Source organism: Phyllopteryx taeniolatus, chromosome 21 (genome assembly GCF_024500385.1).
Source record: "Phyllopteryx taeniolatus isolate TA_2022b chromosome 21, UOR_Ptae_1.2, whole genome shotgun sequence".
Taxonomy (NCBI): domain Eukaryota; kingdom Metazoa; phylum Chordata; class Actinopteri; order Syngnathiformes; family Syngnathidae; genus Phyllopteryx; species Phyllopteryx taeniolatus.
Genome location: NC_084522.1, coordinates 13,077,937 through 13,092,622, shown reverse-complemented (window position 1 = coordinate 13,092,622; position 14,686 = coordinate 13,077,937). Strand labels below are relative to the sequence as shown.

Sequence of the window (14,686 nt, the reverse complement as noted above, 5' to 3'; positions counted from 1 at the left end):
GGCTGCAGTTGATGTGCAGTGCTACACTTGTGCCACAGTGAGGCGCTAGGTCATACTCTTGCATGCTTTAGGGCGCATGCTTGTGTCGTCTTTGTTCCTTATACGTGTGCTTCTTTCCTGTGTGCCATGTGACCACAGCTCATGAAATATTCCATACTTGGTTAAATATCCTCTCATTCGCCTTCGTCCATCTGAATGCAACGTTAAGCTGTAACAATTTAACAGTAATGACTACAATGTACTTACGTACAAAAGTTAATGTGAATTTTTACCGTCACTCTTTTGATAATTTGGCACAATGTGAAAAAAACTGCACAGAAAATGTTCTTGTTAAATTACATACTGCTTGTAGGCCTAAAAATTGGCACAAAAATAAATACTTAAAAGTAAATTAACAAAGTATTTGTACTTTAGTACTTTCTCACTGCTGTTCACAAAGCAATGGGAACGCTTTTTGTTCTTACTTTTATCTAAGTAAAGGAGTTGAGTCAGTACTTGTACATTTATCCGAGTATTTTTGTTTTGTTTGTTTGTTTGTTTGTTTGTTTTACGTACAGGGTGCGAGTACTTTTGCTACCACCGATTTGGATATTTCCCCATTCCGTGAACGTTCACCGTCATTGTTTTGCTACTTTTTCTTCCGGTGAAACAGCGACGTGCGATGGAGGGATGCGGTAATGCATCTAGTTTTCCTAGCTCCGTTTACGGAAACACTTTGGACGTCAACAAGTGTGCAGGCTTGTGCTGCGGGGTTCACTTCAGTACGTGAGGCGTTGCATGCGTGCTCCTGCTTCCCAAATCCCAAGTAAGAACGGCGCCGAGGGGGTAGGTCGTGTTGTGTTTCTCAAGCGGAGTCCGCTCGATCGATGAAGACTCTGTTGCATGTCCTCGATGGAGCACGGCGTACTTTTTAATCATCTGCACCCTCAACGACTGTGGTAAAGTATACGAAGGGGGGGGGGGGGGGGGGGGGGGGGGGGGGGGGGGGGGGGGGGGGGGGGGGGGGGGGGGGGGGGGGGGGGGGGGGGGGGGGGGATTTAAGGAGGCCAAAGAGTTTTTACGTTTTCCTTCCTATGCGGAACACGTTCGACAGACCGATGCAAAGGCGACTGGAGGCTTGATTGGGAAAAAAAAAACATGATTTCCAGCAAAATCCAACCGGGAGCGTGCAGACTATGGTTGACGCGTGTAAGTATTTATAAATGTGTGTGTTTAAAACCAGTGTTGAAAAAGTTGGTCTTGCATTGGGGGTGGGTGAACTTTTGTGATCCAGGGCCACGTTTTATTTTTAAAAGTGAGAAAGGGGCTAGGTTAATAAGCTAATGAGGTTTAAAAAAAAACAAAAAAAACCGTAAAAATCAAATGAGTACGTAAAATAGTTTTAATACAAATATAATTCTTAAGTATTACTATTTTAAATGAATTCAATAATGATGGATTTACCATTTATTTAAATAAAAATAATTTGGGTAATATTTGTATTTTACAATAAATTATTTGTTTAATGAGAAATTTTAACAAATGTGAATTCTGTAAAATGTATTGTAAGTAGTTAACCAATTATTTAATAAAATACCTTTTTTTAATTTAAAATCAATCAATCAACCAATTGTTTAATAAATAAATATGACGAATATACAAATTTGAATCACCCATTTTTTGGGGGGGGGGGCTAAAAATGCCACAAATTTGGGGTGTCGTGATAATGTAAATGCTCAGTGGGCTATACTTTGCTCATCCCTGGTCAAAATGTAAATGTGCTGCTCAGTGGCATCTCTAGACCTATTTTCGGGGGGTTGAAGCCCCGCTAAAGCCTCCATAAAGCCAGTCTTAAGCCCCTCTAAACGATTTGGTTGGTACTTCTCCAACAATAGCCCCCGCCCCATGGACGAAACGTCCCAGCCACACAATATACAACGAAGTTTACCGCCCACACAATACCCTGTTTCATGGATGGCAAATTTCGATCAGGACCCCCCCCCCCCCCCCCCCCCCCGTCAACAAAAACTATTTGGGGGCGATCAAGTCTAGTGGTGCCCCTGGTGCAGCTTATCCAATCTTGTAGTTTGATTAGCATTCAATCAAACTTCTATTCAAGTTGCTAAGTTTGAAGCTCTTTGTTTGTTTGAGTTTATGGACAACGTGTGTATGCATAAATCAATATCAAAGACATGAATAGATAGATGGTTGCACCAAATTTAGCAGAAATTTTCCATCTGTAGTCCAGAACATAAAATAAATAAACCCACGAATGGGGTACACAACAAATATTGAAAAATGGAAAACAAACTCATAAGCTCTCCCCTCAAAATCAATAAATACAATTACAATGTAAATTGTATTGTTGACTCACTTGTGCAAAAAAAACAACTTAAGTGTTCACATTTCCTCCAGGTGACATCCAGGCAGGAGCTGAGTATGTCCACCTTCGTGCCCCCGCAGCCGGTGCCGCCCCTGGGTCAGACTCTGCAGGCGTACATGAGAGGCCTGGAGCCCCTGATACCCCCTGAAGAGCTCACCCACACCCGCAGGGTGATGCGGGAGTTTTCCAGGCGCGGCGGTCTTGGCGCCGAGCTTCAGAGGGGCCTGGAGAGGAGGGCGAGAAAGACCGAGAACTGGGTGCGTGTTTTGGCTTTATCTCACTGGGAAACATGACACGTGTCGCCGATTGATGTTTTGCTGAAGCACAGAGAATGCTACACCCTCAACACTCTCACATGCCAGTGTTAACTACGAGTGGGTAGTTGGATGACTTATTCTAGTGCTTAAAGCAGGGTACATACACACAGATAATAGGGACAAAAAAAAAAAAAAAAAAAATCTAACCTTCCAATCAGCGAAGGCCTGATTGTCTGATGTCTCTAAACGATTATCCTGTATTGCGGGATGTGTTCGGAGTGATTTATTATTTTTTTAAAAATGTAATTTATTTTTTTATTTATTTTCTCCCAAACTGCTTGGACAAAGGTTGGGAGCACAATGGCGAATTGTGATTGTATCGTGAAACAGAACGATTACCCGGTTAGGAAGCAACAGGAAGCTCTTACTGTTTGTTGCCTTACACAAATAGCGGTGCAACTGGATGTGTTGCCCTACGTCATTCGCCACGGTAAAAATGAAAATGCATTTGAAATGAGCTCACAGGAAGCCTAGTGCCTTCTATGTCTTCTTCTTTTGTATTTTCCGCCAATCTCTGGCACCATGCTGCCTCTCACAGGTCGTTTTCGGTACTACACAAGACATCTGGTTTGGGGAGGAGGCTTGGCATTGATTGTCAGTGGAGACGTAATGTGTTTGGTGTGCAATGTTCATGTCGGCTACACGACTGAGAGCAGTCAGAACGCACATGCATATCCGCCCTCCTCTTTCTTGTAAGGTTTGATTTTTCTTTGTCTTCCTTTAAAAAAATCCCGCTTTAGTAACAGTAATGTCTGAATTATACACAGTCTAATGAAATCTGATCTTTTTAAATCCAGTAGGAGCTGTATTAAACATTTGGTATTTACAGCCCAGGCAGAATGTAGCCCACTATCAAGGGGGACATTTGCAAATTTCCATCAGCACAATGTTATGTTGATATCCCTTCCGCACGTCTTTGTAAGGTACACATCATGGTGGGACAAATTAAACCATTTTGAATGGTACAAAGGATATATTAGTGTCTCTGTGTACGTTCCCTGTAGATCACAGACTGGTGGGTGCAGTGGGCCTACTTGGACAGTCGACTGCCGCTGCCTGTGCACTCCAACCCAGCCATTTCTCTCCCCAGACGAGATTACAATGGCTGGCGGAGCCAACTGTTGTGAGTGAACACTAACTGCACTGCACACGGCACATCGCTAATCTCCTTACTGTACGAATGGAATGCATTTCAAAACAAATCAGTCGGCTAATATTACGTTGAGTCGCTCTGTAAGTCATGTTGATCATTGGAAGTTGTTTTAATATATTGCTAAAATATATAGAAGCGAGCTCTTTGACTTCATAGTCACAAGCAAGCACTAATAATAATAATTTCCCCCCCCCCCCCCCCCCCCCCCCCACATGAATCATCTACTTGATCAGTCACTTCAATTACATTACTAGGAGACTATTCACCTCGGTAAAACCAATGCATTTACTGTATTTGTGCGTTCCTGTGTGTTGTATTTATGTCATGCAAGGTTCCATTTATGAATAACTGGCAAGGAGTGTTCATAATAGGCTAATTGAATGACACGCCTATGTTGCTTTTGACACTTTTGTGATGATTATATTGTGGCGCAACGTTCGTACAAGCAGTATAGACAACAAAATAATGAAAGGTGTGCTTTCTGGTCCACCACAATTATAGTTACTAAAGTAGGTGATTAAAAGTCGCCATGGCAATGAAAGAGATGCCTTTCTCCTCCTTAAAAGCCAGCGTACAGCAAATGGGTGTTTGTTTAAGGTCATATTTTTGTGTGGACTAACCATAGGTTGTGTTTCCTTTCAGGTTTGCATCCAAACTGATTGTTGCAGTACTTGAGTTTAAGGCCAAACTTGACGCGTAAGTCCTAATTGGTGCTGTCCAACGGACAGTATATATTAAAATCAGCATATCCTCTTGATCCTCATCATGTTTTGAAAGATCAGTGTGGTCATATTGATTTATATTTGCAACTGTTGAACTAGCCTCAAACTGCAGTAATCCTCTAATGTAATCTGTCACATTGCTATTTGTGTGTGCCTGCGGGCAGGGCCTTGTATTCCTTCGCTGTATGAAGTTAATCTGGGTCTAAATATACTTGCCCACACATATCAGTGCAACAAATACGGTTTGGTTTTAATGAGCTCTATGGAATATGAGCTGTTTTTTTGTTTTGTTTCTGTTTTATGAAAACAAGTCATCTTTGGAGATGTTGCTTTGGATTGCCCCCTTCCTCCTTTTTAAATGCAAACGTGAACACTTTCAAACACCAATTTTTTTTAACACATGTATTGATGATCTGCATAATATTAGATTTCTTGTAGAATTCATCAGTGGTGGGGAGTTGATAGTTGTCGATTAATCGCATCATAAAGTATATTATTTAGGCTAAGTATACTATAACTATTTGACTGCAACTAGCGCAGAGCCTCAACTAGTTTGTGGACTAAGCACACAACATCAGATATGGGAAGCAAAGCTACATTAGTGCATACGTCTGCCATAGAAAGTCGTCTGGGTATTCTGCTTAATACAACACTCGAGTTGAGTGATTCTCCCACTTTCCTCAGTTGTTCATTGAATTGTACAATAATTGTGTTCAATTGATTAATTAATTTGTCAGCCAGGTACGATAGGTATTTGTCCTGGAAAACAGTAAAGTTGCATGCATTTTAAAGGTATATCATTGGCCTGTATAATATGCAATGATTAAAGAATAAGTTGTACTCTCCTTCAAAATAATGAAGAACGTTGAGAAAACATACCCTCAAGTAATTGCTTCATTTTATTTCTTAGAATTGTAGCTTTTAACTTTCCTAGTAACACTGTAGATGCGCCTTACTCTTACTATGTGTATCCAAATAGTTTTTTTAATTTTTATTTATTACTCGTCACATTTAAGGAAATGAGGATGTACAGAGGCATGTGCACCCAACCCAATTGTGCAATTAACAAGTTGTGCAAATTGTTCCTTCCTATTCCATCCAGTGGCTTGTGGCTCAGCAATGACCACATTAAAACGCAATTATTTTTTTTTGGGGGGGGGTTGAAATTAAATGTTTGCCATCCCAAACAAATTAATATTATTCAAGGAATGGTGCTTTGCATTTCGTCACCAGTCAGTGGTGTCAGACCAACTTTACACCTCCAGCTGGTAACCATACAAGATTCAAGATAACTCAATGATAAAAGGCTGTGTGTGTGTGTGTGTGTGTTAGTGGCCGGCTGCCAGTGGAGTACATGCGAGGCAGGCCTCTGTGCATGGCGCTCTATCCACTGCTCTTCTCTTCGTGTCGCATCCCGGGGCCCAAACACGACTACGTCGCTCACCACGGGACCTCCCGACGATCACCGACGCATATCACTGTGGTCAGGAACTATCAGGTCAGCAAAGTTGATCTAATTCTTCCATATCAGTCATGTTCCTCACACTTGCTGCTCATTGTGTACGTGTGCTGTCTGCCATAGTTTTTGTATAATGTTGGGGTAAAATATGAACCTGGAGCCATTTGCTGTTAATGGATATGACAGTATGCAGACAGGAATCCTTTACATGTGTTCTATGTACAGTAGTTGGAATCAAAGAGGGTGATACTCTGAAACAGAGACTGAGAAGAAAACAAAGTATTTCCATGTTTTCCCCCTCCTTTTATGCACGTTCCTTTTGATTTAAAGCCAATTACTTATTATTCAATGAATGAACGTTCAAGAAAGTTCATCTACTGTTCAATTAAAAAAAGCTGTTAACCGATTTTTACTACTGATGCTGACTTGGACGCTTTTTCACAATTTCCTGAAGCCAACCTTTCCCACTCCTAGACTCTCACATACAGATTTGGTTAACTAAGAGAGTGGTCAAAACCGCTACAAATTGCTCTCTTATGACTATAAATTATTGGGGGTTTTTTTTGTTGAAAAATGGACTTTGGAAGCTGTACACTTACTCTCTGCACTGCTTATTTTTAGAATATATTATTGGAAAGTCACCCCATGTTCAGCTTCTTGGACAAAACACAATTTCAGAAAAGACTCAAAATAGTAGGCTAGACTTTTGTTGTCTTTCTATGAACACATTTATCACATTTAAGGTAAAAAAAAAAAAAAAAAAACCTAACTAATGTCTTCTGGTTCTAGTTCTTCCAGCTGGAGGTGTACAACAGCGACGGCTCCCGCCTGACGGAGAGCCAAATTCACGGGCAGCTGCTGAGGATCAGATCTCAGTCCTGGAAGACGGACAAGGAGCCGATGGGGATCCTGACCAGCGAGCATCGCCACACGTGGGGCCAGGCCTACAACCGCCTGCTGAGAGGTAGAAAATATGATGGTCAGACCCGGAGGACGCCACAAAAGACTCGACTTGCATAAAAACTTCATATTTTGGTTACTTATTTTTTTCCAATTTTATCAGCTATCTAAACACAATACAAACTGTTGCAAAAACAAATGGATGACAACAATGTATCTTGAGCAAGTGTCTAGTATTCTTTGGGAAACAACAATTGAAGTTGTGTGCATGCGTACGTGGGCGCATGGAGGCGGAACCAAACATTGACCTATCCTTCTTCCCTAGTTCACCTGGAACATTCATTATCAGTACCTTTTTGTTTTCTCGCTATTAACTTACATTTATGTCTTTGTCCTTTGTGCCTTTGTATGTTCTTGTCCGATTCAGATAAACTTAACCGGGAATCAGTGCAGGCAATTGAGAAGGGACTTTTTTCGCTATGTCTGGATTCTCCAGTTATGAGGATATCAGATGAAAAGTATGTCCACACACACACACACACACACACACACACTTATACATTGGTTAAGTGGTAAATTGCTAGCTCGACTCCCAGTTTCCCCCAGAGCAAACTGAACCCGCTGTCGCTTATGCTGCATCATCAGTGTTTATGAATAAGGTGTTTATTTTACTACCATAGCAACGTATTCCATCATCATTGAGAGAAAGGCTGCTTGAAACAACATTGTAAATCACTTTGAATACCTTTTGAAGTATTGTGTTTAGAAGAGGATGTCATTCTGACTGACAGATACGCCAGCCGCAAAGCAGCCCAGGTCCTGCACGGAGGCGGGACCTTCTCCAACAGCGGCAACCGCTGGTTTGACAAAACTCTCCAGGTGAGGGACCAAGCTGCTCACGGTTAACAAAGACAGCGTTTGAAAGGACTTTCACTGCTGGTTTATTGACTTTGCATGTTTGCACAGTTTGTGATAGGTGAGGACGGCTCCTGGGGTCTCCTCTATGAACAAGCCACAGCTGAAGGTCCGCCCATAGCAACCCTACTGGATTATATCCTGCGCTACTGGTAACAAAGCTGTATTACCTCAACAGTTTTTTTTTGTTTGTTTTTTTCCAAGCCTGATCAGCAAGATCCTTCTCATCTGTCTGTCAAAGTAATGATCAGCTCTTGAAATCGTAAAGAAATCCAAGCCACATAAGAGTGGACGAATACATGCTGACTGTGGTATCAGCTTTATTTACAGACTTAAGGTTGAGGCGTGGACAAACAGATTCACAATATACTGTAAGCAACAAGATGCATATATGCAGATACACCAAAATAATAACAAACAACAAAATAAAGCACATGCAAGAGGTAATGGTAACAATGTCTCCAGACTCGGGACTGGTATCATGGAGCACTTCACTTTGTTTGACAAGTACCGAAGGACTTCTTTGTTTGAGGCATTTATGCGGCAGCTACATTTGTACATTTCTTAAAAGTTGGCCTGCAAACTATTGACTCTTGCACACAAGACACTATTGACACTTGCACTAGTTCTTCTCGGTCGAAATAATCTCAGAGACTATTTAAATTTTCTCTTGGCTGGTTTTACTATTATTTGACCAAAATGAATGAAGTCCATGTTGCATTTCTACAACTTCAAATGGAAATGTCACAGTTGAGTGTGTTGAGACATATGGAACTATATATGATGACTTATAAATGCAATGTATAATAATCAAAATCCTAATTGAACATGAAGTGTGCAGCAATGTGAAATTTAATTCCCCTTTGAGGATTAAAACTAACATTATGTAAAAGCAAATCATTTAATTGTCATCATTGAGCTTTTAAAACTAAAAATATGAAAGAAAGAACCTCACTTTGTACTTAATGTTCATAATTTTACGTACAGTACAGTATGTCTTGCAGATTTTTGGTTAATCGGCAAGCAAGTGCAATCATTTATTGATTTTTATCAGTAGTTTGTTTTGCATGGATGATCTGCAGGACTACATTTGTATACAAGATTTCTTTAAAAAAAAAATAATAATAAATAAAATTGTACTCTCCATTCTCAGTTGAAACGCTGTTCAATATGAGGTTGGTTAACAAAAACAAAATGGTTGGCTTCATACTACTTTACTATTTACTGTGTGTGTATACCTGTATGTATATTTACTTTGTGTATGAGCTATTGTTTTTGTTTGTTTGTTTGTTGTTTTTTTTTGTTCCCCCCCTTACCTGCAGTGAGAATCCCGAGCCAAGGCGAGCACCACTGGTCCCGCTTCCGATGCCTAAGAAGCTTTACTTCCATATAGACAGAGAAATCAAGAGAGACATTGAGAATGCCAAGCAGAACCTTGATATGTAAGTTGCAAAACGTCGCTCATTTCAAGTCTTTGCAGGCAGGCTGCGACTGCTGCTGCTGATGAGAAAAGACATTGTCAACCAGATCTTTTTGTTTTTGCTTCTAAACCCGACAGTGCCGAAGTGATGTCCACAAGAGTGTAAACATGTTTAGCTTCTTCCAACCGTGAATGAAACCTTGACAAAAAGATGACTCTCGTTGGCCGAGTTCTTTTTCTCGATCTCTTAGCACCACATAAAAACAACACAGCGTTCGATGATGTTAGAGAACAGTTAACCCCCGATTAGGGAAAATCTGTGCTATAGAGAGTTACCTCTACCACACGCTGTGAACATATTTAAACTTAGCAAAACACTTTTTAAAGTACAGGTTAGTGCCTTTTCTCCTCCTCCTCCTCAAGAAATGGAAGAGCATCAGATACAGTAACATCACTTTGAGGAGACAAAGACTCGCTTGCACAGTTCTACAAAAAAGCTTTCTTCAAGCTGTTTATTTTTCATTCCCTAGTTTATTGTAAAACGGACACATAAACCAAAAGACAATTAAACGTTGTATATTTTAACAACAAAATGTTCAACCACACAATATTATGACGCAAGTCTGCTAAGTTAAGGCTAATATATTATGCGAAATGCCATAGACAGTCCAACGGAAATTAGCATAGATATTACGGGAAATATAAAGCTTTGAACTAATGCTACTTTAACACACACGGAGTGGCATCACATACAAAAAAATAGAGCATTCAACATTGTATAAACACAAAAATGTTCAACCAAAATATACAGTATATTGTAGTATTGCTCAAAGGCATATATTTGCTCTCCTCTGTAAGAACGACTATTACCGCATCTTATAGCAAGAGACCCTCTCTGCCCCTTTGTCTCTTAATTGCACTGCATTTTCATCCAGTAGACCTCAGTGCTGCCTGGCATGTTGCAGCACAATGTGGTACAACACTGAGGGGACCCAATTCTAAATTTGGACTTAGCTGTACACGGATACTGTAAAAACCCATGTAAGAAATTATTGCTTGAAAATCTGAAAGATAAAAGGGATTCCCTGTGCTTCATAATTTAGTAGCAACCATAAAAACAAGGAAAATCCACTTGCACCGATAGTTAATTACAATGTTACAGTTTCTCATCTCCATACCAAGTAATTCTGTATGTGACATTAAAGTTAAATAACTCTGCAAGGAAAACTTACTGCTAATTTCGAATAATTTATAAAAAAAAATGTTGTTTCAGACTGATCAATGACCTGGATGTGAATGTATTCAACTTTAAGAAATTTGGCAAAGACCTTCCTAAGCAGCACAAACTGAGTCCGAACTCCTTCATCCAGGTGGCCCTGCAGCTGGCCTATTACAGGTAAAGAATCAAGACACTGGATCATATATGCAACAAGGTGCGATTATCTGAATCGTGCATACGGCGAAATGCAACGTGAAATTATTTGTTACTGGATCAAAATATTCGTTCCATGCGTTTTCACATGCCATGGGTTGACATTTTATTGCTACTTCTAGATTGGAAATGATTTTTTTCGTAACTTCATCAACTTCAAGATGAACTTTTTTTTGTTTCGTTTTTAACACATTCTAAACTATTTTGAATCTCGAAATGCATGGTCATAGACGGCCACATTGTATCCCACCGGCCATTCTCCAGTTGTTTTTGATGACATGATACTATATCTGGTGTGTGTGTGTGTGTGTGTGTGTGTGTGTGTGTTTGATCATTGGCAAACAAAGACTGAAGAATAAAATAGATGAGCACTTTTGTATTTGTAGATGTCTGTTTGTGTTGGTAGAGTTCACGGTGACGTTTGTGCCACCTGCGACATCGCTTCTCAAAGGATGTTTCGTAAAGGAAGAACCGAATACATCCGCTCGCCTTCAAGCCAGACACTCAAATTCATCCTTGCCTTCCTCGATCCGTCCGTGTCGGTGAGCCAACATGCACGTTTTATTTCAAATGCTTTCCCTGTTGGCTAAATACTGTTTAATAATAGGATTTTTTTGTTTTGTTTTGTTTTTGTTTTTAAAATTTTGTCTCGTGGTGCAGCGTGAAGCCGAGCTCCAACTATTCACAGAAGCTGTTGATGCCTACTCGGCTCTGACCGACCAGGTAACCGAGCTATTTAAAAAAGACAACAATTATTCTAATACAGTGGCAACCGTGACTTGCGAGTCCCCCAACTCACGTGTTTTCGTGTCAATTTTTTTGCTTTGCGTCGCGAGCCAAAATCTGCGTTGCGAGCAAGCTTCGGATATGCTGCCACTCAAGTGGCAAAATCTGAGCAATTAAGGTACTGAAATGCTTATGAACAAAACAAAAAAACAATAAAATTTTTACGATGAATGGAATTTCAATAGAGGCAACATTGTTTCAATACAGGAGTAAATTGAGTTACAAGCTTGGTCACACTCGTAAGTCAAGCTACCACGTGTGGAACGTGTCAAGCTGCATTCCCATACTTGCGCTCTGTGCAGGTGCTTAAAGGACATGGCATAGACCGACACCTGCTGGGGCTCAAGCTGCAGGCCATCGAAGACGGACTGAGCGTTCCCAAAATCTTTATGGATACTGCCTTTGGCCTAGCGACTCATTGGAAGCTTCGAACTGGGCAGGTGTGTTCATGTGTTTGTGGAAGTGGAAGTTTGTTGGCACTTTGTCCTGATCTGAATCATGTTATTCTTCTGAACGTGACATATTTAAATTTTTCCACAATATGATGGGATTTTCCATCAGCGAGATGTCCCTTTTTACATTTTTTTTTATTGTAGTCACATTTGGACGTGGCTTACTTTGCTCCTTCAAATGTGGTGTTATGTTGTACAGTTTTTTGTTGTTGTTTTGATTTATTTATTATTATTATTTTTTTAATAATATATATAGTTTTGTGGTGCTCCTGCCTCCATTTTATAATGCAGCTTTCTTCTGCTTATGCTGCTACCTTACCAAGTCAATATCTTGGCTTGCTAGTCAGACTAGACAAATAGAAAATTAAGTACACAGGACGCAAAACACATTAATAAAGAAACCAAATGTTTTATGTCAAGGAATCTAAATACAATTTAATATTGGATATTAATGTGATTTCTTTTATTCTCTATTTACAATCAGCTCAAAACAAACCCTAAAATTTGCATGAAATATTTGTATCTCTTCATAAACTAAAGTATGGGCAGCACAGTATATAGTGGTTAGCATGTCTGCCTCACGTTTTGAGTAGCGCATCTTTCTAGTTGTGGTTGTAGGTCCACATAAGGCCTTCATGGTCTTTGTTATAATCTCACTGTCTCCTGTCCATTTAGTCTTTTCCTTCATTTGCCAAGCGTTTTTTTTTCTTCCCCACTTCATATACATATTCCTTTATAGAAATTAAATGTAGTTCCTCCTTTTTGAATGTTCAGTTCTATCTTTTTATTTTAGGTGCCTGCGAACACAGACAGTGTGATGTGTTTTGGTCCCCTGGTTCCTGACGGTTACGCCATATGTTACAACCCGCAGTCTGACCACGTCCACTTTTCTATAACGGCCTTCAACTGCTGTGAGGAGACAAATGCAGAAACACTGGGTGTCGCCGTGAGGGAAACCTTGTGCCAACTGTACGAGCTACTGGAGCCTACTGTGTAGAGCTGCGGCAGACTTAAGACTTTCACTCCTATGTATTCTTAAGCAAATTTACAAAAATGTTTATGAAGGGTTATTTCTTGTAGATTTTTTAGCATTGTACATTCACAGCTGCCCACTTTTCACGCTGTTTGTGTGGAAAATAAATCACATTAACACTTCAGCATTAATCACAGGCAAAACGCGTGTATATGTGGTAGTTGGTGTGTTTGTGACGGACCAAAATGTGGGAAAAAATATTGATAGTAACAAATGGTGCTGTTGCTTGAATAAAACTGATGTGGCCCTATTTGGAGAGGTTTTGGAGAAACAGATGCTGCCATCCAAGCAACGTCTTTTTCGTGGACACCCCTGCTTATTTCAGCAAGGCAATCCCAAACCACATTTTGCACGTGTTACAACAGCATGGCTTCGTAGTAAAAGAGTGCGGGTACTAGACTGGCCTGCCTGCCATTAACCTGTCTCCCGTTGAAAATGTGTGGCGCATCATGAAGCATAAAATACGAAAACGGAGACCCAGGACCGTTGAACAGCTGAAGCTGTACATCAAGCAAGAATGGGAAAGAATTCCACCTACAAAGCTAAACCTATATACATATTCTATGAATTTTTTCGTTTTACTTTTTCTCTCTCAATGTTTTTACAAATGTATTAATTATATTCTGTGTGGGTTGCACAGAAAATATACAGTAATCCCCATTATTTAGAACATACAGAATAAAAAAGTTTCAGGTCACATATTTCACACTTTAATTTAGGGCCCACCAACCTTTCACAAAGTGAGAGCTGCTACTGTTTACGTCACACTGCTGAAATAACAAACAGTGGAAGTTAGACTCGTGAATTGAAATCGTTCCGTGACCAGTATCGCAGGTGTCAGGCGGAATCCTCACAATTCCAAATCCATCACTTTTCACCCATCCATTTTCTGTACCGCTTTATCCTCACAAGGGTCACGGGTGTGCTGGAGCCTATCCCAGACGTCTTCGGGCGAGAGGTGGGGTGCCCTCTGAACTGGTCGCCAGCCAATCGCAGGGCACATATAAACAAACAACCATTCACGCACACATTCACACCTACGGGCAATTTAGAGTCTTCAATCAACCTACCATGCATGTTTTTGGGATGTGGGAGGAAACCCACGCAGGCACGGTGAGAACATGCAAACTCCACACAGGCGAGGCCGGGATTTGAACCCAAGTCCTCAGAACTGTGACGGCGATGTGCCAACCAGTCGTCCGCCGTGCTGCCTACACAGCATTTAATTTAATTTAAAAAAAAAAAAAAAAAAAAAACATCATACCAACACTCAAACATGGCGGTGATAGCGTGACGGTCTGGGCTGCTTACTCCTTCAGGACCTGGACAACTTGCTGTGATTGATGGAACCATGAATTATGCTTTTTAACAGAAAATCCTGAGGGAGAATTCGGCCATGAGTTTTTGACCTCAAGCTGAAGCGTATTTGCGTTCTGCAGCAGGATAATGATCCAAAACACACCAGCAAGACAACTTCTGAATGGGTTGAAAAATAATAATAAATAAAATAAAATAAAGGTTTTGGAGTGGCCTCGTCAAAGTCCGGACTTGAATCTGATTGAAATGCCGTGGCACCTTGAAAAGGCTGTTCATGCTCAAAAACCCTCCAGTGTTGCTGAATTAAAAACAATTCTGCAAGGAAAAGTGCACCAAAACATCTCCACAAATATATTTAGGGCAGGCATATTTAATTTAGGGGGGACGAAAATGGTTTGCCTAGGACTTTAACTTCAAA

General features: G+C 40.4%; 1 protein-coding gene across 2 annotated transcripts; it reads left to right on the top strand.

Moving 5' to 3' along the window:
* Nucleotides 1–166: 166 nt before the first annotated feature.
* cratb (carnitine O-acetyltransferase b) lies at nucleotides 167–13,201 on the top strand. Of its 2 annotated transcripts, XM_061760439.1 has the most exons (16): nucleotides 176–938; nucleotides 1,094–1,188; nucleotides 2,395–2,619; nucleotides 3,684–3,802; nucleotides 4,475–4,528; nucleotides 5,887–6,052; nucleotides 6,803–6,977; nucleotides 7,341–7,431; nucleotides 7,705–7,792; nucleotides 7,880–7,980; nucleotides 9,151–9,270; nucleotides 10,522–10,644; nucleotides 11,087–11,222; nucleotides 11,341–11,403; nucleotides 11,769–11,906; nucleotides 12,712–13,201. In XM_061760439.1, exons 2-16 carry the CDS (start codon nucleotides 1,138–1,140, stop codon nucleotides 12,913–12,915), a joined length of 1,854 nt encoding a protein of 617 aa, XP_061616423.1. In that variant the 5' UTR covers nucleotides 176–938; nucleotides 1,094–1,137; the 3' UTR covers nucleotides 12,916–13,201. The 2 variants fall into 2 exon arrangements, with proteins under 2 accessions (XP_061616424.1, XP_061616423.1); XM_061760440.1 differs by lacking the exon at nucleotides 12,712–13,201 and having other exon boundaries at nucleotides 167–938; nucleotides 11,067–11,222.
* The last annotated feature ends 1,485 nt before the right edge of the window (nucleotides 13,202–14,686 follow it).

Bases quoted from the DNA above. Each gene is read 5' to 3' on its own strand.
- cratb (XM_061760439.1), top strand. From the start codon at position 1,138: ATGATTTCCAGCAAAATCCAACCGGGAGCGTGCAGACTATGGTTGACG. The intron at 2,620-3,683 runs GTGCGTGTTTTG...CGTTCCCTGTAG, and splicing joins CGAGAAAGACCGAGAACTGG to ATCACAGACTGGTGGGTGCA. The intron at 7,432-7,704 runs GTATGTCCACAC...TCTGACTGACAG, and splicing joins ATGAGGATATCAGATGAAAA to ATACGCCAGCCGCAAAGCAG.